The sequence below is a fragment of the Macrobrachium rosenbergii genome, chromosome 10 (genome assembly GCF_040412425.1).
Source record: "Macrobrachium rosenbergii isolate ZJJX-2024 chromosome 10, ASM4041242v1, whole genome shotgun sequence".
Taxonomy (NCBI): domain Eukaryota; kingdom Metazoa; phylum Arthropoda; class Malacostraca; order Decapoda; family Palaemonidae; genus Macrobrachium; species Macrobrachium rosenbergii.
The window spans coordinates 69,333,274-69,358,326 of NC_089750.1; the positions used below are offsets into that span (position 1 = coordinate 69,333,274).

General features: G+C 38.2%; 2 protein-coding genes across 5 annotated transcripts in view; one reads left to right on the forward strand and one right to left on the reverse strand.

The window, feature by feature from the left end:
• Nucleotides 1–8,377, reverse strand: part of LOC136842791 (uncharacterized) — a 49,205-nt gene extending 40,828 nt beyond the window's left edge. The window contains exon 1 of one of the 4 annotated variants that reach the window (XM_067110627.1): nt 8,063–8,377. The gene's annotated coding sequence lies outside the window, so the exon portion shown is untranslated. Of the gene's footprint in view, nt 1–3,387; nt 3,644–3,756; nt 3,893–8,062 lie in introns of those variants that run through there. The other 3 variants (XM_067110624.1, XM_067110625.1, XM_067110628.1) reach the window with 3 other exon arrangements.
• Nucleotides 8,378–8,401: 24 nt separating this feature from the next.
• LOC136842792 (1-aminocyclopropane-1-carboxylate synthase-like protein 1) lies at nt 8,402–24,382 on the forward strand. Its single transcript, XM_067110629.1, has 10 exons — nt 8,402–8,566; nt 16,436–16,649; nt 19,143–19,343; nt 20,062–20,226; nt 21,466–21,641; nt 22,067–22,205; nt 22,593–22,734; nt 23,237–23,413; nt 23,822–23,941; nt 24,074–24,382. Exons 2-10 carry the CDS (start codon nt 16,476–16,478, stop codon nt 24,115–24,117), a joined length of 1,338 nt encoding a protein of 445 aa, XP_066966730.1. The 5' UTR covers nt 8,402–8,566; nt 16,436–16,475; the 3' UTR covers nt 24,118–24,382.
• The last annotated feature ends 671 nt before the right edge of the window (nt 24,383–25,053 follow it).

Consider the following 25,053-nt stretch of genomic DNA (forward strand, 5'->3'; position numbering starts at 1 on the left):
AGTACTGGAGTGGAATGTAAAATTTAGAAGCACTAGGACATATGAGGTTGTTCAGTGCTGAAAGGGAATTTGAGAGTAAAAAGTTTTAAAAGTGTAACAGGATGAAAGCCTTGCAGTTGCTCTTTGAAAATGTTGGGAGAGGGTGGAAAGAAAGATGGACGTGAGAGAATATGAGGAGAGGGTGGAAAGAAAGATGGAAGTGAGAGAATATGAGAGGAGGTAGAGTGAAAGGGAATGAAAGGGGTTGCAGCTATGTGCCAAAAGAGATACTGCAAATAACCTTATGCAATGCCTACAGTGGGCCATGTAAGGTGCACTGACAGCACTAACTCCCTACAGAGAATAAGTATAGCATCAGAAAAATTCACAATTTTTCTCACTACTCATACTTCACACACCACTGGACATGAGTACTGTAATTAGTTATAGATACTCTGTGTATTTTTCATACATTCAAAAGAAAAAGGAGTGCAGGTGATATTAAAATAAAACATGTAAAAAATAATAAAACACGTAAAAAATCTGCTGAAGTTTCTTCAGCGCAATCGAGTTTTCTGTATATAGTGTACAATCAAGGCCACCAAAAATAGATCTCTCTTTTGGTGGTCTCAGTACAATTCTGTATGAGCCGCGGCCCATGGAACTTTAACCACGGCCCAGTAGTGGCCTGGTCTATATCATTGCCAAATACGTGATTATGGCTAACTTTATCCTTAAATAATATAAAAACTACTGGGGCCCGAGGGCTACAATTTGGTATTTGATGACTGGAGGGTGGATGATCAACATACCAATTTGCAGCCCTCTAGCCTCAGTAGTTTTTAAGATCTGAGGGCGGAGACATTATGTTATGCCCCTCTCTCTCTCTCTCTCATTCTTGCAGTTTCTGTGAGGTACAATGGGAATTATTCTAACATTCACCAAATCAAAATAACCTTATGTAATGCCTACAGTGGATCATGTGAGGTGCACTGACAGCACTAACCGTCTACAATAATAGGTACTGTATAGTATCAGAAAATTTCACAATTTTTCTCACTAGTCACACTTCACACACCACTATACACAAGTATTTAGTTATAGATACTCTATGTATTTTTCATGCATTCACAAGGGAAAGGAGTGCAGATGATACCAAAATACAAAAAAAAAAAAAAAAAAAATTCATTGAATGTAGGCTAGTTAACGCATGCAACACTGTACATTGAACCTGTGTAAACATTAAGTTATGCCCCTCACCAAATCAATTATCTTCTTTCCTGAACAGTGTGTCCTACACGGCTAGTGACAATAAAAATACTGTCCTGTTAACATGGAATGGCCCTAATCCAGCACAATCAAGTTTACGGGTACCAGTATATTTGAGAAAGTCAAGAGTAAGATTAACCCAACCCCAATGAGACGACCCAGTCTGGTGAAACCAGTGATTGAGATTAAACAAATGGGGCAACTGGGTGACCTGATGGCCTTGGGCCTGCATTCAGTGGGGTGGCATCCATGAAGAAATGGTTATGTATATTCTGACAATATAATCAATGCTGTTGCCACTAATAACTGGTGTTCTTCCTTACAACAAGGAGGCAGCACACAAAGAAATTCTTAAACTGCTGTTGCTTGGATGGTCACTGTATATATAGGCTACTTTTCAATGAGGTTTCCTTGTGCCTCGCAAATGTTGCCTAAGCTCAAAATGTCTGGCACACAGGCATTATCGTCATAATCCTGGATATCAGTAGCAACATGTCCTCACTGGGATACACACTGGTACCATGGCTCATGACCGTCATCACCCACCCACTCATGAACTTCAACGTTCACATTTACACGTCAGTTTTTACCTTCGTTAGGTTATGAAAAAAAACAACTTCTTTCTGCCAAAATTAACATCCGGCTGAGATCGTCATCATGTCCTTTTCCCATGGCTTCATGGGACTCCCAACCAGTCTTTGTCCTGCAACTTCCATATCCAATACTTCTCTAAGTGTTTTTCATCCCTTTCCATCACAAGTCTGAGCTATCTCAGTGTTTGTAATTCAGCAGTTTCCCAGTGTTTGTAATTCAGTAGTTTCCAGCAATTGGACACAACTTATCCACCACCTTTTTATTCGCAGTATGATCCTCCCAACACACTGGCCATGAATTTTATTATTCTATAGTATTACTAAAAAATTCTTCCGTTTTCTTGTTAACGCCCAAGTTTTTGCTACATAGTGTTACAGGCTTTCAGCTTAACAGACATTGCACATTAAAAACTGGCCTAGTACAAATCTTTATATTTAGTTTCACCAAGTTTTTAAGGAGGATTGAACCTAGCTCAACATTTCATCTTATATATGCTTAAGAAAACCCTTTTCTTCTATACTCTCTCTCTTGGAAATAAACATTTACCAATAACAATAACATTTACCACAACAACATGTCTTTGTAAAATTCACTGAAATCACCAGTGACTCCATTTATCTTCCATTCACTCTTCAGAATTCAAAACCCTCAACTAAGTTACTCCTCCAGTCACCACACCAATGTAACGTTACTTTAAAACCATGTGACCTCAATTAGCCAATCATGGAACAAGGTTGGATTTACTTCAACAATATGCATTGCTTCTGTTCCATGGAATCATGCCCTTCTTGTCATTCTACCTACATTAAAATTCACTCATTTTACAATTACCGTCAAGCCACTAACGCATTTTTACACGATCATTCAGCATTGGTTATTGAGGTCAGAACGGCTAACACGCATCCCTTAAGAGATGGAAGAATCACTGTAGCCTATAATTCATGCCAAGGTTAAGTTACGGTATTCAATGAAGGTGCAAGGCTTCCCAAAACAGGTTTAGGTCCTTTGGTTAGGTCGTGATGAACAACAGTAGACATAGTTTTCCTGGTGGATCTTCATGCATTCTCCACAACTTTTGTATTAATTTTTTGCCATCATATACCCTAGCACAGCAGTCTAGAGGTCACTGCCTTGGCTATAGAAGGTACGAGGCATTAAGGGTAGTCTATAAATAGCCTCGGCCATAAGCACACAGTCGGAAAATAGGGGTACATAATCCAAGTTAAGACTTAACATCCTACAACAGGGATTAGCTAGCTAATTCCTATTGTAGGCAACAGGCAAGACACAGAAACGGGCTAGCCTGGATACGATAGCTATGTGGTCTAGCCTAAAAATAGTCTAGAAAAAGTTCTTAAACCTAGCCTATACAGGACGAGTCTGCTTGAAGATTTGCCTACACGAGGCCACACTACCCTGCAAACGCGCACGAACCTACGAATACCATCACACCTTGAGGTGGAAAGCTTACTATTCAGGGACTAGGCCGTCCGTCGGAAGGTACGGCTGGCTACCGCGAGTACCTGCATAGCCTACGGCACGTACCTACGACACCTTAAGCAGCACTGTAAGGCTAAGCTTCGACTCGGCACCAGAATCCACGTCACTATACCTAATTTGTAAATGGAGGCCGATCCCCAGCCCCTACGCAGCAGCGCCTCCGTCACAGGGCTGCGAGACCCCTGGCTTACGGGGGAAGCCTATAACGGTATGTGACCAAAGGGCATCTCTCGCTCTCTCTCTCTCTCTCGCAAGGCATTCTATCCCGACCGCTACCTCACGCCCGTGGGTCCAGAGATACCTTTCTCATCTCCTCTCTTATTCTGACCGCAGGGATTTATATCCCCCTCCGAGCGCCCCCCAAATTAATCTGCAGGCTTCCCTCGACAGCATCAAAACACGAAAATATCTCACCATGAATGCTCAGCGGGTACAATTCACTGATAAATAAGGTCGCCCGGGTATCCCTTAGTGACACGAATAACAACACAAGACTGGTGGGTAAGGTGCGTTTTCGTCTGGGTTTCGCAGGAGGGCGCGTTCTCACCGCGACTTTAGTTCCGTCGTTCGTGTCCCGCGCTGGTTATGACGTCATTACTGCGCCTCCGGAAAACTAGGGGAGTGGGTATTGGCTGGTTTGTTTTATTGTTATCAAGCACGAACATTACCTCTAACATTATTATTATTACTTTAAAATACCTTTAATTTACTAAGCAGCTTTCCAGAATGCATCACGGCCCAGTGGAGAATATGAGTGTATAAACAGTGATTTCAAAATGGATAAGGCAGTAAAGTTAAAGCAAGTGAGCATGGATGTTAGAAGTATTAATGCAGTTTCTGATAAAGACATGAGCATCAACATCCGTAACATTATCAGGAAGAATGTTATTTAGTTTGTTATTAACGGAAATTAAAGAATACCGTTTCGGTTTTCTTATCAGGCCTTGTCTTTGTCGAAGACGCTCAGCAAGACTCGCTGTTATTTTCAGTTACACAAATGTAACGACTCTTTATGAATGCCATTGCATATCCCACATAACTTGTTAAATTCTCTATATCACAACGGTCAACAACAGAAATGCTGTTTCTGCTAGATATTCTTCGTGTCTGATTTCAGTGGGCAAATATATTTCCTTTTTAATCATGCATCTTTAAACTGCCATAATACAATCAACGCGGCAATATTTCATTCACATAATCCATGACTACATAGATTATTAACATCAAAGGACATTTATCAAGCGTAATTTACAGGATTCTTCTTCCAACTGACATAATTCAAGACGATGAAATTTGTAACTGTAATCAACATTTGCAACTAATCTCTTTACATCCACATTTTTAAAATCTCTACATTCCTTCTCAGTATGCCCAAGTCTCTAGAGAGCAAAAGGGGGTCAGAGCACGATATCTGTCACGTGCATCACATAACTTTATTACCATTATCACGATTGGCCTTTCGAATTTCAGGATCACATTTTGTAATGGGGTGGGCAGCCCTACTTGCATCAGGAGTCTCGAATAACGGACTTATCTTCTTCTTTACACCAGGAATTGACTGCAAATAATAGTTTCTGTCTACTAATGCTTCAACCACGTCGTTCTCCTCGCTATAAACATTACTAATCATACTTTTTTGTTTCAGTTTCCCGATATTTATTGTTACCTTCTACCTTGTTACGTATCTTTGATATCAATAAATTCTTTTTCTTAACTTTAACCGCATGAGTTACCTTCTCTTGATTAGGAACAGTCTTATCTTTATAGTGCTCCAGATGATCCTGCCTTTCTTTTTTTTAATGTGATATTTAGTTCTCGAGTCAACTTCCAACGATTAAATTTTCTCTTTAAGTTGATAGTTTTTTAAAGTCAAAGTTCCATGAAAAATTTGCCGCGCAACTAACAGTTTTTTCCCAGCAAATTTTAAAGCTAAGCAGTCCTGGTATCTCGCAGCTCAGTTTAATCCCCCAGCACAGTTATATTCAGTCACTATTAATTGTGCCCTTTTAAAACACTTTTATTTCTGGACATCATCGTTTCGAATTCCATCTAGAAATGCGCATTTCTTATATTACTGATCACATTCACATCCTACCCAGTCTTTACCGTTTTCTCTGTCTGATCCACGCGAGCAACAAATCTTGTATTAAGACAAATCTTCTTTTGCTAGACTTAATTCCATAGTACTAGCTGTGCTAGACAGTACCGCTAGTACTAGCGAGTGTGACATCATGGCCTCTCAACATAATGCAGACGAGTAGCATGCACCAATTCTCTAGCCAAGGGCAGAAAGGTCGTCATGGAAGTTCCTAATTAAAATCAAACTTATGAAAGGTCATTGCGCATGATTCCTCACTTCTCAGTACCTCACTTTGTTAGCTTAAGCTTGACTGAGAAAACATAAAACATTTTTATCTTTGGTTTAGAAGGTCTCGTAATGTCGTGATTCAAGTATGAGGATGATAGATTTAACAAGGATTTGGTCTATCCTTAGGATATTCCTTCATTTCCCTTGGCTGGAATGGAAACGCATTGTCAGATCAATAAGAAGCACATTAGACATTTCAGTCTCCACTTAAGAATATTTCCGGCGGTTGCGGTTTCAGTGTTGATATACTTTCTCCTGAATGTGAGACTTCTTTATTTCAACTCACTTCCTCTTAAAAGTATTGAATTCATTACTACGTTTGGTGAATTTTTGCGCTGTGATACGCATCCGCTCACATGAATATATTCCCGTTCTCTCGGAACGAACCTATAGTGTATATATTAGTCCATGATTTTGGTGGTTCTTGCAATGATTTACATTCCTTACGCGCCGATATCATCATGCAATGACTGATGGTTGATAAAATGACGGTTATCAAGATAATCAAGGGGGCTTGTGCAATGAACAATGAAAAGTATCGGTCTAAGCTCCGTCATCGCAATGCAGACAAAACAAATTTGTTTTTCCCGTCACTGATAACAGAGTGAAAGTGTTATGTAACTTTACTATTCACGCTTATTTTAGGCACTAAGATTTGGAATTCAGTTATCAGAGTTCCTCTTAATCTATCAGGTAAATAATTACTTTAGTCTCGATCTACAACAATCGAGAACAACAACAATAACAACAGCAATGTAAGGCTTCACGGTTCATCTGGAACGTCATCAATCGTATCTTGCGTCAATTGTTAAATCACCGAAATTTTATCATGAGTTTTGCGGTTGCCAAGTACTTTTATTATCTTTTTCCTTGTGAATTTACTAACCGAATCACTAGTCACTTGATCCAGGGTTCTTTTAGGGTTAACTTTTTTTAGGGGTGGGGACAGAGTAAGAGAATATTGGAAGTTTTTTTTTTTTTTTACCGATTTGCGCTTCACGTAAAAGGAAAAAGTCATGACTGATATGGATTGTGTAACAACATTCTCGTAATGTTCTAACGCTATATTGTTCTTCCATGTGATAAAATATGGGAAAACAAAAACAAAAAATTCTAGACTTATAAAAATAACATCCAGTTTTCCGTTTCACCCGCTGCCAAAGGCTGTTACCTTGTATTAAAACAAATTACAGAATTACGCTAAGTTTTATTTTACCGGTAAAAGATATTTGTAATAGTTTTTTCCGCCAATCTGCATTAGTATTACATAAAATTTATATGAAACCTGTAATTTGTGGGTTGCGCAAAGTGTTTGCAATACCTGGCAAAAAGTTTACCAAGAATGGCCACAGTTTTTTCTTTATTTCATTTTACCAATTCTTAAGGTATTTATTTTCTCGGTGTTCACTTTGTACGAGTTCGAAGTATCCCTTATCATTTTCCGTCTGTTCCTTGTTCAAAAGTGCATTTTTGTTATTCATATTTAGATTTGCTTGTGCGTTCTTGCTTCCTTTGGGCGCCAGCTATGAAGAAGATAACCTGGGTGCACCTGTGTTTCAAGGTCGCTTCTTGTTGGTCACTAATGATTACTAATCTTTATCTGTATATATATATATATATATATATATATATATATATATATATATATATATATATATATATATCAGGAATGCATGAAAGCACGTTAACGAATGCGCAATACACACACATAGGCAAAATAAAAAAAAATCCGAGTTGAGGCCAGGTAATGTATTAGAAATAGGGGTTCTTAAAAGTACCAGAGAGGGAGTATAAATGATATTCGGACATTAGTTTAATATTTATATTATTATTTGAATTAATATAGGGACCTGCTTACTAAAAATAGTTAAATTAATAATTACTCTACGGACAAGGACGGACGGGATGACATTCGAACGAGCACACACACACACACACTCAAACACAACCACCCTGCTTGGACTGCCTGATAGTCGTTATTGGCGTCCCTTGGCTCTGTCCTTACACCTTATGCCCAATCCTGATCCGTTCCTTCTTTCCGAATCAACCAATAGGGCCTTGGCATTACCAGGACGCCCTGGCATTCTTGGTGACGTTATGGCGCCTTACAAACGTTAAAAACACTCAGGGCACGATAGAGAAATTTCCGTTAAACCATTCGGGGGCACACCTGGCTCAGTGGCACCAGGATCTCTGGACCCTGAGTGGCACTTGGGACCCAATTGGGGGAATATATAGATCACTTCACATATGTGTGTGCATGGAATGGTGTGATCGTAATTAAAACACTTGCGTGTCACAACTGGACGTGACAGGCAAAGCTTTTCAATACCTAAACTCAAGTTAACTTACGACTAAGCTAAGCCCATGACCAGCAATAAACGGAGATACGTGCGATGTAATGCGAAGCGGTTAATATCAACAAACTTAGACACTCCTCTGTGAGTGCATTTTTTTCTATCTGCTTTGAGTAACGATGGTTAAGTTAATGAATTCTGTTTTTCCGCTGTATAATCCACTGAATTTCCGTCTCCACTTTATCTAGGACGGACCTTCGTAGGGTTGTACCGTAATGCTTCATCACCGAGCCACCGAGTCGCATGTTTCTGAACTTTGGAGTGGCGCCGAGGTGGCGCTGTACCGTGTGAGTGGCGAGCACTCGGTGTTGTACCATAGCAGTAGTAGTGGTCGGGTTCAGTCAGAGCACACGATCACAGGTGCTTTTGTGTATTCCGCTGTGCCGCAATTTACTAATGCAAGATTAACGCCTGGTGTTTTTTTGTGTGTGCGTTATCTGTCCACGTGACTTCCAGACCTGTGTCTGTCGATCAGGAATCGAGCGGTTGTCGTCACCTGGTGAGTATTGATTCAGGCTGAGTGAAAAATGAAATTTAGGGCACTGTCAGTCTTGTTTTACTGAGGCGAAAAGAGAGAGAGAGAGGGTGGGAGGGATACGATTGTCATCTGTGGGGTTTAAAATGGAATAGCAAAATGGGTGCGTTAGGCCTTGTAAATTATCACACACACTATATATAAAATATTGTGTGTGTATGTGCTATATTTTTGGTTTTTATGTGCTAATAGTTCTACCATTTCTTCTAGTATTATATTTAAGATGGTGTTTCGATTCGTATATCTATTTCCATAACTCCTTTTAACTATAAGACTTCACCTTCTGTTATGCACACATGCATATACATACAGCAGTAACGATTCAGTCATTCATAACTAGTACCAAAAAAAAAACAAACATACGAAGCAGTGCATAGGATATGAAATTGTAGTTTTTATTTTCCGGGGATAAAACACACTATACAATAAGCGTAGTGGATAATTCTCTTAATCACCAATGTGTGTGTGTAGTGGATAATTCTCTTAATCACCAATGTGTGTGTGTGTGTGTGTGTGTGTGTGTGTGTGAGAGAGAGAGAGAGAGAGAGAGAGAGAGAGAGAGAGAGTTGGGGTTGGCGGTGGGGGTTACTGATATGGAAAAAGTTGATTGTGCGTTAGTTATGTATAAAGGAAAATACTCGAAGTAGATTCTGAGCTGACTTCTATTTTATCGTAAGTTTTTTTTTTTTTTTTTGCAACTTAATGCTGGCTTGCTTGTAGGTGCCCTTATAAATTCAGTTCCGCTCAGTAGGCATTCTCAGTTATTTGTAAGATGAATATGAGTTTCCAGTCTGTACAAAGGTATTCTCTGTCACGCAGCTTGTCTTTCGAATATCCAAAATTTCACTAACAGTTCAAAAGGACTGTAAATCGTTCAAAAGTTCATGCTCAACTGTAGGCCTAGGCCAGGGCCGTCCAAGTTATTTAGTCTGAGGGCCACTCTTGAACAAACATGCGGGCCACTTGTGTGTATGTATGTATGTGTATGTATATATAAATGGCTGTATGTATGTATGTATGTATGCGTGTGTGTTCCACATACACTCTGTAATGCATTGAGCAATCTCAACCAAACTAGGTATACATATGACTTACTACCTCGAAAAGAACACTGTTGGGGTAAGACGTCACTAGCACCAAATGGCACCAAAGGGGGTTGGGGGTGGAAGGGCTTTCCTGAAACGGGCTGGTTATGCTCGTAGACGTAGTAACTTTATGAATATATCATACCTAATTTCGGTATACGTATGGCTTACTATCGGGAAAAGAATACTGTGGGGGTAAGAATCAATGGCACCAAAGCGGGAGAAGGGGTTAAGGGAGTGACAGAGAGAGAATGAGAGGGGAAAGGAAGTGAGAGAGAGAGAGAGAGAGAGAGAGAGAGAGAGAGAGAGAGAGAGAGAGAGAGGAGGAGAGGGAGGGAGCAGAGGGAGTGTTAGGGAGAAGAAAGAGGGAAAGAGACAAGTAGTGTTGGAGAGAGAGAGAGAGAGAGAGAGAGAGAGAGAGAGAGAGAGAGAGAGAGAGTAGAAGGGGTGTTAGGGAGAAGAAAGAGGGAAAGAGACAAGTAGTGTTGGAGAGAGAGAGAGAGAGAGAGAGAGAGAGAGAGAGAGAGAGAGAGTAGAAGGGGTGTTAGGGAGAAGAAAGAGGGAAAGAGACGGGGATGGTTGGAGAGAGAAAGAGAAATAAAGAAAGAGTGAGAGGGAGAGGAAATGAGGGAGGGAGAGAGTGAGATGGAGAAGAAGTGAGAGAGAGAGAGAGGGCAGAGGCTGTGTTATAGAGAAGAAAGAGGAAAAGAGTCAGGGAAGGGTTGGAGAGAGAGAGAGATGGAGAGGAAGTGAGAGAGCGAGCAGAGGGGATATTAGGGAGGAGAGAGAGAGAGAGAGAGAGAGAGAGAGAGAGAGAGAGAGAGTAGATGGGGTGTAAGGGAGGAGAGGGGGTAAAGTGAGAGAGTTTATCGGTTGTCATTCAGTTTTCCGGCAGCGCCGGGTTGTCAGCTAGCGCATATATATATATATATATATATATATATATATATATATATATATATATATATATATATATATATATATATATATATATATATATATATCTCAGAAAAAGGGATAACTACAGAATAAGAATGTTAAAACAAGGCCAAAGCGGAGCTCAGTTACTGTTTATAGTACAGCGTTTTATAAGATAATCTTTGTTATTCTTAGTAAATCGCATCGTTTGAAAATATTATGCAACGCACGACAGACGCCAATGGAACTTTTCTTTGTAGTTATTTCTTTTGTTCAAGATAAGTGGTAAATCTAATTTTTATGATATAAAAATGAGAAATATGCTTTTACTTATTTTTCTCTAGTGGGCCACTTTCAAAATCAAACGGGCCCACGGGGATGGTGTTGGACGGCCCTGGCTTAGGCTATTAAAAGCCATACCGAGATCTAGCAAGACTAGGATATATTACCTTTATTCATCATTTCCAAAAGATCATTTACAACTCAGCGCACACCATTCAATAGAAATAATTGTCCACAAGCTGACTGACTGCCCAACAGACTGCTGCTGCAAACAACGTGTCGTTTTATAGTATCTGGGTTAATATCTCTCGGTTTGCTAAGAGTTTTATCTTAGCTGCAACTACAATGTGGAATAGTTTGCCTAATGCAGTTGTGGAATCCTCCGATCTCCAGATGTCTTTAGGCGAGGAGCAAATTCCTTCCTGCGCACTACTGACGTCTCTTAAATTCAGGCGTATTGGTTTCATTTTTTATTCCTTTCTTATTTATTTATTTATTTATCTGTCACCTTTTCTATAACTTGTCTCTCTCTTTGCAGGCTGATTCCCCTTTGGAGCCCTTGGGTTTATCGCCTATTGAGTCTTTCCAAAAGGGTTTCAGCTGAACTTTAAAGAAAGAAAGAAATAAGCATTTACCTTTTCCCAGATGAATAAGTACTTGTTCAAGAATCCCAATTCTAGTATGGTGGACGTAGGTTAAAAATTTGAGACAGGTCGGTGGGAACTTCAGTTTTGGTAATTAAGTGCACCCTTCAAAACTTGCTTGATAATAGCCGTTTTTTCAAATATACGGAACTTGTTCTCAGAAATACTGGCATTTATGAATTTCATCATTATATCAGTAAGACATAATAAATTTCCCACTCCAACAAATTTAGATACTGGCATCGGATCAATTACACAGATTGTTTCCTATACCTTTTTAATTATCCTGTAACATCATCAGTATTTACACTATTAAATATCGATAGTTTCACTCCCGTATCAGGTCCAACACTTATCTGAGTCGGCGTTTCAACGAAAGTGATGATTGTAATCTCAGTTTTTCCCTAAACATTTTAAGCAAAATATCAGCCAGTTCGTGATCACTGGAACTTTCAGGGAGTCTGTTATCCTTAACATTATTATCAGTAAGGCAAGTAGCCTGTATAATTTATTCATATCCGTTGCTGTATCTCGGATTTTCTGATTATAATATTCGGTTCTTTACTATTCTATATAATTGCTTTATTTCGACAAGTTCTTAACAGTGTAGAATTTAACACAACTGAGAAACTAAACATCTCAGTGGCAATATTAACGTTAGTCTTAAACTGACTGTTTTGTCCTAACATACATAAACAGATAAATACATAATGCCATTATTATTCTTTGTTACCATTCCTGGCTTCAATCGCCCCTATTCCTTCTTAGGAAAACATTTATATATTACGCGTTCTCGATCTGCGTGGCGGGTGACTTCTATTCAACCAGGATCCAGAAAAGGATCAACGTGTACTCAGTAGAATACGCCGTGAGATCAGAGGTTTATTGGCAGCCAGTCTCCCTGTAAACGTATGTTACCGCTTGGTTTTTAGTTTTCAGTAAAAGAAAACTATTGTGCCATCCGCACTTTTTCTGTCCGCCTTCAGATCTTACAAACTACTGAGGCTAGGGGGCTGCAAAATGGTATGTTGATCACCCGCCCTCCAGTCATCGAACCTACCAAATTGTAGCCCTCTATCCTCAGTAGTTTTTATTTTATTTAAGGCTAAGTTTAGCCACAATCGTGCTTCTGGCAACGATATAGGACAGGACACCACCGGGCCGTGGTTAACGTTTCATGGGCCGCAGGTCATACCGAGACCACCGAAAGATAGATCTGTTTTGGTGACCTTGGTTATGCGCTGTAGCGGCTGTTTCGCTTTGTTATGTTTCACTTTGGTTTTATGTACAGCCCCCTACAGGGATAATTCCCTCTCTGACGGGCCCTTGTACGTTTTCAAAATAAGGTGCTTCTCATATTTTATAATTGCCTTTCAGTGTTTTCTCGTCAGTATCGTAGGTCCTGCAGAACAGGAGAGTCTTTAGTTCTTTTTAAATTTGCTTCCGTATCATTTTTCACCTTTGAGACACATTCTTTAAATACTGTGCACTTATTGCCATCATATGTTTTATGTTTAGTGTCACTATGACCTTTCTTTACACAATTTTTACACTTGAAGATGTTGCTAGAACATTCATTCGGTTTGTGACTTTCACCACATCTAGGGCAAGCTTGGTCATTTCTACAATTTGTTGCGCTGTGACCAAATTCCTGACATCTATAACATTGATAGGGCATGTAACAGTCGTATACTTTGCAACGGCTATACATTGTACACAATTTGTCACCTCTATCGTAGTTAGCCTTTCGTATTTGTGGTGTGCATTTAGTGATACAGTGTTTATATTTGTCATCTTTGGCTATCATTTCCTTTAAAATTTTCAGGTCGTCATTTTCAGAAATGAGGCCACCCATGGATTATTCTTTACAATGTTATCGACAATGTCATCATCATTTGGGACATAGACTACTTTTATTTTTGGTTTAAGTTTACCCTTCTCATTTACTGATATATTGTTGGTTTTCTGAATTTCCATTTTTGCCTTTTCTAAGTTTTTCCTGTCTGGGAAATCTTACAAACAAGTGTCCATCTCTTGTTGTTTTAACCTGTTCAACTGGCGCCGTTATTTAACTCATAATTTATCTCTTTTCATTAGCTGCTGTGCTCTCTTCGTTTGTAGATTTGATCAGAAGCACTTTTTTTGTCTTTAGTGATTCAGCTTGAGTTTTGTCCATGTTTGTCATGGTCTTTACATCTTTATCAACATTATCAATTTTGTTTTGGATTTCATCCATGTTGGTCATTACGTCACTAGCTTTCTGAGCCGAATCCTGAATCAACTTTGTTAATAGCTCTGTGTTTTCTTTTATTTCTTCAAGTTCATCTTCAGTGAGTTTTTTGTGTGCTCTATGTTCAGGCCTCTTGCATTTATTACAGATGTACAATATGTTATCACTACGAAGTATGGGTATGTATCTGACCTCGATACTTGAACATTCATAATGGAACCATATGTCACACATTTCATAGCAAGTTCCTTCCTCATCAACTTCCCCAGAGCAATGTCCGCAGGTTGCTGACTCTCTCTCGATTTGGGCTGACTCATCCTTCTCCAGTATTTTAGTTAGTGTTCCATCTTTGAAACTTATTTCCGTTACTGAAAACTCAATTGTGCCTAAGCAACTTCAGCGCAATCGTTACTGAAAACTGAATTGTGCCTAAGCAACTTCAGCGCAATTTTTACTTATGTCATGCACATACTATCAAGTGGGAGTTAAATTATATAATCAGATTCATATAAGGTTAGTATTTATGCCCCTAAGAGATAGAAATATGGCTAGATAAATCAGTTCTGTGTTGGTGTGTTTTATGTGTTTACACACACACACACACACACACACACACACACACACACACACACATATATATATATATATATATATATATATATATATATATATATATATATATATATATATATATAGTCCTGAAAGGAAAGGTGCACTGTATGTGCAGTATGTGTGTTTGAACTTTGCTTACTTCAAGCAATCAGTTCCTGTCCTATGTGAAAATATTCGACTGTAATCCGATTCGGTATTGTCTACATGTTTCATATTTATCTGGCCATTTTCTTCGAAAATACACTAATATATATATATATATATATATATATATATATATATATATATATATATATATATATATATATATATATATATATATATATATATACATACATATACATACATACATACATACATATATATATATATATATATATATATATATATATATATATATATATATATATATATATATATATATATATAATCAATAAACTTCAAACGTCTTAATATCAATTCGCTCTACACTCGGAAATAATGTTTTTCATATATGTTACCGAAGGAATTTTTAGTTGATAATAAGTTCGTCGTCCCGTGGGCTCGAACCAGCGAAGGACACGAACTCAGGACTGCTGAGTTCTTGTCCTTCGCTGGTTCGAGCCCACGGGACGACGAACTTATTATCAACTAAAATTTCCTTCGGTAACATATATGAAAATATATTATTTCCGAGGTAGAGTGAATTGATATTAAAGGACGTTTGTAGCTTACTGATTGTATATGAATCACGGTGATGTGATAAAAAGTCATATATATATATATATATATATATATATATATATATATATATATATATATATATATATATATATATATATATATATATATATATATATATATATAGTACTTATAGTAGAAATGAGTTTACTTTCGCAGTGTTTCCTGTGTGAAGTTTTATAGGTTTATACAGACCTCAAGTCGTGTTCACCATCTGCCCTTCAATCAAAGGTAAAATAAACTTTTCTCATGAGAGAGACGTTGTAAAAAAAAAAAAAAATCATCTCCGTTTTTACCCAGATGGCGTGGGAACCAATCTGCCTCCGTTCGAACTGGGGATTTAAACTTTTAAAATTTATTTCCGTTACTTTACACTGCTGGATCCTTTCAAACTTATTTCCGTTACTTTACACTGTTGGATCCTTTCAAACTTATTTCCGTTACGGTACACTAATGGATCCTTTCAAACTTATTTCCGTTACGGTACACTAATGGATCCTTTCAAACTTATTTCCGTTACGGTACACAAATGGATCCTCTTTGCTTCTTTGTAATTTGATAGTGACCAGCTTTGTGTGTTCTTTCAAGTAATAATCAGTCTGTTCGTAACCAAATAGTAGTGAATATCATGCAGTTCTTATGGAGTGCATGTATCAAGAAGTTCCTGTAAGGGGGTAGTGACGTCATTGTACACCTCATACGGTGCACTGTAGGCATTAGGCCTACTTAATGTTCTTTGCGGCGTCCCTTCGCATTTTGTTATCAGGCCCTGTCTTATTATTATTATTATTATTATTATTATTATTATTATTATTATTATTATTATTATGTCTTTGTCGAAGACGCTCAGCAAGACTCGCTGTTATTGTTATTATTATTATTATTATTATTATTATTATTATTATTATTATTATTATTATTATCATCATCCCGTTTTGTCGAAGACGCTCAGCAAGACTCGCAGTTATTATTATTATTATTATTATTATTATTATTATTATTATTATTATTATTATTATTATTATTATCATCCCGTTTTGTCGAAGACGCTCAGCAAGACTCGCAGTTATTATTATTATTATTATTATTATTTTTTTTTTTTTTATTATACCGTTTTGTCGAAGACGCTTAGCAAGACTCTCTGTTATTATTATTATTATTATTATTATTATTATTATTATTATCATCATCCCGTTTTGTCGAAGACGCTCAGCAAGACTCGCAGTTATTATTATTATTACTCCTAATATGTACGAAAATCCCCCAACTCTCTAAAACATATCTTACTGACCTTTTATTATTATTATTATTATTATTATTATTATTATTATTATTAATCCAGGCGAACACAGCATCTTCCAAGGACCTCCCATCAGACACAGATGGCCTCTGGCGACGTGAAGGCGCAGCCGACGAAGGCGACGACGACGGAGGAGGAGGAAGAAGAGACCACGATCTCCCGAAGGGCGCGCCACACCATCCAGAAGAATGACTTCCTCAGTACTTACGCCTCGGTGGCCCTGGGGAACCCCTTTCACCCAGAGGATAACCCGGAGGTAAGAGTTTAATAGATAACTATTACTTTGTGCATTTTTTTTTTTCGGTCACATTATTCGTCTGGTTTAGGTTTTCATTCTTTTTGGTTTTTATAATTTTTTTTTTTTTTAGCATTTCTCTCTGCGCGTTCTGTAGTGCCGTCAGTGCACCTCACGTGGTGCACTGTAGGCTATAGCGTGTTCGTAAGAGTTTAATAGATACGTATTGCTTTATTGTGCATCTTTTCTGTCACATTATTCGTCTGCTTTAGGTTTTAATTTTTTTTTTATTTGTGCTTTCTGTCTCGTAGTGCATTCAGTGCAACTGACGTGGTACACTGTAGGCTAGCGTGTCAGTAAGAGTTTAATAGATACGTATTGCTTTATTGTGCTTCTTTTCTGTCACATTATTCGTCTGATTTAGGTTTAACTTCCTGTCTTTTTTTTTCATTTTAATTTCTACGCTTTCTGTCCCGTAGGGAGGTATTGCAGTCAGTACACCTCACGTGGTGCACTGTAGGCATAACTAAAGAGTGTTAGCAGCATCTTGTGTGCTTTTTCTTGTGCCTTCTGCCTTAGAGGGGGTTAGTGCCTTCAGTGCACCTCACTTGGCGCACTGTAGGCTACTGCGTTAGCAGCGCCCCTTCGGCCCCTAGCTGCAGCCATTTTTTTTAGTTTTTATTCAGTGCATTATACCATAAACCAATTCTCTTTGTATGTTGATAATTACATTTTTATCAGTTTATTTAATAATTTTTTAATCTTTTTTTTTTCTTTTTTAATAAGTGATCTCTTCTTTTCTGCATTTCTTTCAAATGAACACTATATTCTTTGGAAGCTTGAATTTCAAGGCAGTGGCCCCTGTGGTGGGCTTGTTCCATATGAATATGGTTCATCTTCTGAAAAGTAATAATAATAATAATAATAATAATTTTCACTTTACTGTCATTCCTCATTTATTTTCCTTCAACTTTGCTGTCCAACCCCTCTAAATATTGCTTCTCAGCGTTGCTTTTAATTACACTTGATCTCATTTATTATCCTGACGATCTCTGTATCTCGCTGCCCAACCACTCCAACTCCCTCTTGTCAGTGTCCAAAGCGCTGACTGGCCGAAAGTGCCCCAGTGCTTGGCTTGGCAGACCGAATTTTCATGAAATCAGCCAATCCGTGCGTTCTGCTGATTGGTAGTTTGACTACTGTATGCTGCCTTTGCTTTTTATTTATTTTTTTTTTTTGCCTTGTTGTCTGTCTGTCTGTCTCTTTATTCGATTAAATTATCTCCTGCGGATTTGAATCTATTTGCTTGTATCTGTTTGTGATAGTTATCTTGATGTGATGTGAATTTAATTTTTTCGGGTTTTTGAAATGGGAAGAAAGGGTGGAATATGAAGATTCTCAGGAAGGCCAATACGTCGTTTTGGTACATCGTTTGAGGCTCATTACGTATCAGCATGGCCAATCTCTCTCTCTCTCTCTCTCTCTCTCTCTCTCTCTCTCTCTCTCTCTCTCTCTCATAAGTCATTCCCACCAGGCCAGTGTCAAATTATCTCTCGTTCTCTCTCTCTCTAATAGCAGGTCATTCCTCCATGACAAAGTTGTAAGATTCTCTCTCTCTCTCTCTCTCTCTCTCTCTCTCTCTCTCTCTCTCTCTCTCTCTCTCTCTCTCTCTCTCTCTCTCTAATAGCAGGTCATTCCTCCATGACAAAGTTGTAAGATTCTCTCTCTCTCTCTCATAAGAAGTCATTCCCACCAGGCCAGTGTCAAATTATCAAATTATCTCTCTCTCTCTCTCTCTCTCTCTCTCTCTCTCTCTCTCTCTCTCTCTCTCTCTCTCTCTCTCTCTCTCTCTCTCTCATAGGAGGCCATTCCTCCATGACAAAATTGTAAGATTCTCTCTCTCTCTCTCTCTCTCTCTCTCTCTCTCTCTCTCTCTCTCTCTCTCTCTCTCTCATAAGAAGTCATTCCCACCAGGTCAGTGTCAAATTATCTCTCTCTCTCTCTCTCTCTCTCTCTCTCTCTCTCTCTCTCTCTCTCTCTCTCATAAGAAGTTATTCCCACCAGGTCAATGTCATATTATCAAATTATCTCTCGTTCTCTCTCTCTCTCTCTCATAGGAGGTCATTCCTCCATGACAAAATTGTAAGATTCTCTCTCTCTCTCTCTCTCTCTCTCTCATAAGAAGCCATTCCCAACAAGGGAATGTCAGATTATCAAGTTATCTCTCGTTCTCTCTCTCTCTCTCATTGGAGGTCATTCCTCCATGACAAATGTAAGATTCTCTCTCTCTCTCTCTCTCTCTCTCTCTCTCTCTCTCTCTCTCTCTCTCTCTCTCTCTCTCTCTCTCTCTCTCTCTCTCATAGGAGGCCATTCCCCCATGACAAAATTAACGTACCACTGACTCTCTCTCTCTTATAAGAGATCATTCCCATTAGCTGAAAATGATATGAGATTCGGTCTTTTGTGATTAAATTGACGTAATAGAAAAAAATTATTATTATTATTTTCTCGAAGGGCATCATCAACATGGGCACTGCCCTGAACCACCTGATGGACGAGGAGATGCAGGCCCGCCTTCAGGAGAGAGACGGCCTCCGTTACGACAGGCAGTTCCAGCACTACTACGAGCTGTCGGGAACGAAGCACGTCCGCAGATCCGTGGCCGATTTCCTGAAGAGACGCTTCTGTCCTGAGAGGAACGTCGATCCGGAAAATGTAAGTATATATATATATATATATATATATATATATATATATATATATATATATATATATATATATATATATATATATACATATACTGTCAAATATATATATATATATATATATATATATATATATATATATATATATATATATATATATATATATATATATATATATATACTGTCAAATATATAGGGGGCCTATAAGCGCCAAAATGTGGAAACTAAAGGCTATATTTCAGAGACCAAACTGTCTCTCTCCTCAGGAGAGACAGTTTGGTCTCTGAAATATAGAAGCCTTATTTTCCACATTTTGGCGTCTGTGGGCTCCCTTATTTTTTATGGGATTCTGTTTTAACAGAAAATATTTCAGTCATACATATACTGCATATAGATATACTGTATATATACGAGATTTCCGATAGCTCATTATTTACAAACGCAAAATTCTAGACACATAATTTGTAAATGGAAATTATGGTATTAAAAAGAGTTTTATTTTTTTTGTAAGTCCATGTGATTACATATTTATCCGCTAGAGGGAAGTAAACATTCATTCCAACTTATATATTGAACATCTAATAGTTTTGATATTCACTGAATAGGTGTGCCTTCTATACTGAAAAGGAGGAAAATAATTAACACCTTTATGTCTAGTATTCCGCTACGTCGTAACCCCACACAAAACACCATAATAAACGAAATCTCTCCGTCCTTGTTCTTAACAGGTCGTGGTTTTAAACGGCGTGGCCTCCTGTCTGGATGCCTTGGGCCACGCCATCTGCGACCCCGGAGACGTTCTCATCACTCCGACACCTGTGTATGGTCGCATCTTCTCCAACTTCCGCGAGAGGGCGCTGGTCGATGTTCGGGGACTGGACACTACGGAGCAAGTCAGTGAATTCATGTTATTAAAATGATATTAATCAATCTATTCCCCAGGCACCGTATTGGATGTGTAGTCTCGACGAGTCCTCGCCAGTAGTACATATTCTGGCCACCAGAGGGCAGCACGAGACAGTGGGCTATACCAGTAGCTAGTCCTATAGGCCTAGGGTGTTTCTGTGTGTGTGCAAGATTGGTTATGTGGCAAGACGTGATCAGATCCCTCCTTGTTATAATTTATTTGAAGTTTTTGAAGGATGATGACAGATACATGAATGATTACCTTTCCCTGGAGAAAACTTCCACAAATTTCGCCGGTTTTTATACTAAATAAGAAAACTTACAACCTCGTGTCTTACAGAAGGGGAGCCCCTCGCCTCGGTTTCTAAGGCGCATTTTATATATAATGCTTCTCTTATATTTGCAAATAGTTCATTGCTTATGAACAAATATGAAATCCGCATTCCTATGTCATTCAAGATTTTCAAGGAACTGGAAGGATTTCGAGATTAATTAGCCCTCCAAAACACACACTTCCATTCAGCACAGCACCTGCTGCGATTTTGCAGAAACTGCAACAACTACCACAATGATGGCTGTGCGAACCTCAGCACCATAAATCAGACAGGATGAGTGTTGTTTTTATTGAAAACATTCGTTTGTTCCAAATACTCCGATACAAGGATCGCAAACTGAACACATCAGATGCACGTCAGCCAGATGGCTGAGAAAGAACTGGAAAGCAAATTGTTATTGTAGCTCGACCATGGAAGCTTAACTCCAATGATATATAGAGACAACAAACGGTGGCTGCTTGTTTCACGAACTGGTTACTAAAAACGGCTCTTCTCTTGATCGAGGTGGTCATATTTTTGCAAAAGAGAGGAACATAATCAGCGTTAAAAGATATGTTAAAGCAAAAACTGGCTTTCTCCGTTGATGGATTGGAAGCTGTCAAACCGACTCTTCTTGCTTGTATTAGTTGTTTTAGTTTCATTTTGATTTGAGGTGCATTGATACGGGTGCTGATTAGTCTACATTTATAAGACGAATACGTTTCTTTTCTTGTATAGTTTGGAAAAGGCAAAGAGAGGATTATCAGCCTACTTGTCTTAGTCGTTTATTTTCGGTCATAATTGGGTCTTTTAGGTAATGATAATTGATTTAGAAGAGCAAACAGGTTACTTTTTTTTTAACTCAATACAGCAGCTTTGCATAATTATTTAATACCTCTGACCTTCTGGTAGACAGACGCCGAAGGGAAATCCTTCTCCCTCCGCCCGGACGCCCTTGAAAGAAAGATCCAGGAACTCCTCGGCGAAGGGAAGAGGGTGAAGGGCATCATACTGGTGCATCCGCATAACCCGATGGGCGACTTTTATTCCAAGACCCTGCTGCTGGAGATTCTGCAAGTGTGTAAGAGGTAAGAGATTATTATTATTATTATTATTATTATTATTATTATTATTATTATTATTATTATTATTATTATTATTATTATTCAGAAGAGAACCCTATTATTATTATTATTATTATTATTATTATTATTATTATTATTATTATTATTATTATTATTATTATGTAGAAGAGAACCCTAGTCTCATGGAGCAAGCCCACAGGGGCCATTGACTTGAAATTCAAGCTTCCAAAGATGTTGGCGTTCATTAGAAAGAAGTAACAGAAGGTAATGGGAAATTAATAGATAAAGAGATAAAAATGTAAGTAAATTGTAAAATACAAGAATTGCCTTAGGGTAGTAATACGTTGCATCACCGCTTGAACTTTCGACATTCCAACAGCACATCCTCAGGGAGGGTGTAATGCAATTATGGTACTAATTTTCTTCAGGTACAAACTGCACGTCGTAGTGGATGAGATCTACGCCCTGTCCATCTTTCAAGACCCCGAGACGTTCGTCAGTACCTTGGCCCTGAACTCTGCGACGCCAGATCCTGAGAGAGTTCATTTCGTCTGGGGGTTGACGAAGGTGCGTATGAGTTTTCGAGTTTGGTTATTGGAACTTTTTTCTTTCTGCGGAAAGTGAGTTTGAGCTTTTACTTGATTACAGTAACAAGTTTTCCTTTGCGAAAAGTGAGTTGGAGGTTAGGTGGAAATTAGTTTGTGTATGATAATTTTTATTGTGTGTGAATAGTCAATTTTTTTTTATTTTGCCGTTCGTTGCTTGAAACATATTTTATGCTTTTTACACGATAACTCTCGTGGTGTTTACGCACACACACACGCACACACACACATATATATATATATATATATATATATACATATACAGTATAATTGTGTATATATGTATGTATATATATTATATATGTGTGTTTGTGTAAACACACACTTGACAGATATCAATTCTGTGCAGGACCTTGTTCTCGCTGGTTTCCGTGTGGGAGTAGTCCACAGCTTGAATAAAGACGTCATCACTTGCTTGAAACGAATTTCAACATTCCAGTGCACGCCTTCGATCATTCAAAACGCTGCTGCCACCATAATGAACGACAAAGGTATTGAGAGAGAGAGAGAGAGAGGATTATTTTATCGAAACAAGTATTCCCGTATGTATTGAAAATGCTGTTATTAGAAACAAGACAAGGTTAAACTTTGAAAAGAAAAATTAAAACTATCGACCTTGCACTGAATTCCTGCTTTACCACAAATAAATATGTTTAAGTAATAATAAATATATAAATAAATAACGGAGTAGGCTTCCAGATGCCCTTTTGTGCCCAAGGTGGGGCTGTGCAAGTTTGGGAGGAGGTGGAGGGAGGTAGGAATAGGCAGGACGGACAGAGCAACCCAAACCTGTCTCCAGATCAGATGTGATACTGCATCTTCTGTGACTGAAATTCCCCTATAAGAACTGTGATTTAAGATGAGTTTCTCCATAAGTGTTAGAGAGAGAGGAATAATTATTAGCTTAAGCGCCGAGAAAACCTTAATCTGTTCATTTTATCAATATTTTTAATCTCAATGAGCCTAACGTTAACCGGTGGACGACTCACGCAGATTGGTTCGACGGCTTCTTCTTGCCAACGAATCGCAGGAAGTTAGGGGACGCCTACCGGAATACCCGCCAACGGCTTGAGGAAATGGGTTTCCAAGTACGGGAGGGGAAAGCTGGATTTTTCCTATGGGTCAGTGCGAAGGCGTTCATGAAGGAGAACACTAAGGAGGCTGAATTAGGTGAGTGCTGAAGCCGATAACATCTTCGTGAAATAGACCCTTCCACGCAATAAAAACATTCAGAGCATTCTTGTGAATACTAGTATCTGGTTTAATATCAATATCTCTGCGGAAAGGTGCAGCCTGTGGCACTTGTTATGATTATCTGCGGAGTTTAATGTGACAGAATATCTGTAAATGTCACAGGCTATTGAAGGAAGTTTTGTTAGATATTAGTTCTTACGCATTTCACCCCGAATAGCAGCAATTTATCCTCAGAAATAGCTAATAGAATCGTGCATTCCTAGAGTATTTTCGTGCAGTCTTCAAGTTTGGTTCTGAAGTGTCCCTTTTTTCATGAAGACTCAGTTTGTTATACTTACCAGTGTCTGTTTATGACTGTACCCCGTAATTAATTTCCCTTTTCAGAATTATTCGAAGCTATTTTCAAGAAAGGTGTGTACATAGTTCCTGGCAGCCAGCTCTACTGCGTCAGTCCCGGATGGTTTAGGCTTATATTCACCATCCCTCCAGAAAAACTAGAAGTGGGTGAGTTTGTCCTCAAATTTTGTCCTTAGCTATCGTTTTGTTGTCTTAGATATATCTATACGAAGCTACATATATTTTCCAGCCTTTCCAAAATCTAAAAACTCACAGATAACCGGCTCTCTTATCACACAGGCTTAGCGAAAATCAAATCGGCGTTGGACGAGCGGCGCAAATGAGAAACGCCTCAACAATCTCAAGCTAGTGAGAGGCTCCACCACACACAGCGATGGTTTACAGCTCCGAAGGCGATATCGACGCCCTCAGTCATTAATATCTTATTACGGGATTCGGTCGTCTTTTACACGAAGATGAACGGAGAACCAAAGTGGTTACGCGAACATAATTTTAATGTGTTTGCGCGGGTTGTGGTCAGTCTCCTTTCACTCGGTGTGGCAAAGAGGTCTTATTTCCGAGAGAGTAATATATATATATATATATATATAATATATATATATATATATATATATATATATATATATATATATATATATATATATATATATATATATATATATATATATATATATATATATATATATGGGTGTATATATAAAAGAAAGGGAGACACCCATAAGTATAATACATTTTTACACACTGCGATTGAAATAGTTTTTTATTACTGAATATTTATTAAGTCAGAATCTTTATGACAATCGTTAACCCCTTTCCTCTTGACATATATTGTTTTACTGCATAAATGTGATAATAAAAATGATAGGGGGTTTCAATAAAAAGAACAACTTAGTATGAAGATAATTTATATTTCGATAAATGCACGAGAACTACTCTTGGGTTGATGTGTTCTTAGACGCAACAGTTCTCGACGTTAAGATAAAATAAATCAAAATATAGTCAGTCGTGTAAATAGTGCCTTTATGGGACTTTTAAAACTTCAAAGTCTTGGATGTATACAATCAAATTAACCATTCAATGGGAAGTTTTACAGCCAACTTTGACCACTTTAACATTTTTGATGCAATTCAATTGATTGAAAGCTGTTCATTGTTGTTGGTGAGTGTTCTTTGCTCACAAGTAATCGCCTTTTATGTTATCTCATTACGTAGATTGAACTCCAGAAGTGAGGTTGTAAAACAACAAATGGGTAAATATTT

Excerpts from the sequence above, each read along its gene's own strand:
- LOC136842792 (XM_067110629.1), top strand. The coding sequence starts at position 16,476 with ATGGCCTCTGGCGACGTGAAGGCGCAGCCGACGAAGGCGACGACGACG. Across the intron at positions 16,650-19,142 it reads ACCCAGAGGATAACCCGGAG|GGCATCATCAACATGGGCAC; the intron begins GTAAGAGTTTAA and ends ATTTTCTCGAAG. Across the intron at positions 22,735-23,236 it reads CACCATAATGAACGACAAAG|ATTGGTTCGACGGCTTCTTC; the intron begins GTATTGAGAGAG and ends CGACTCACGCAG.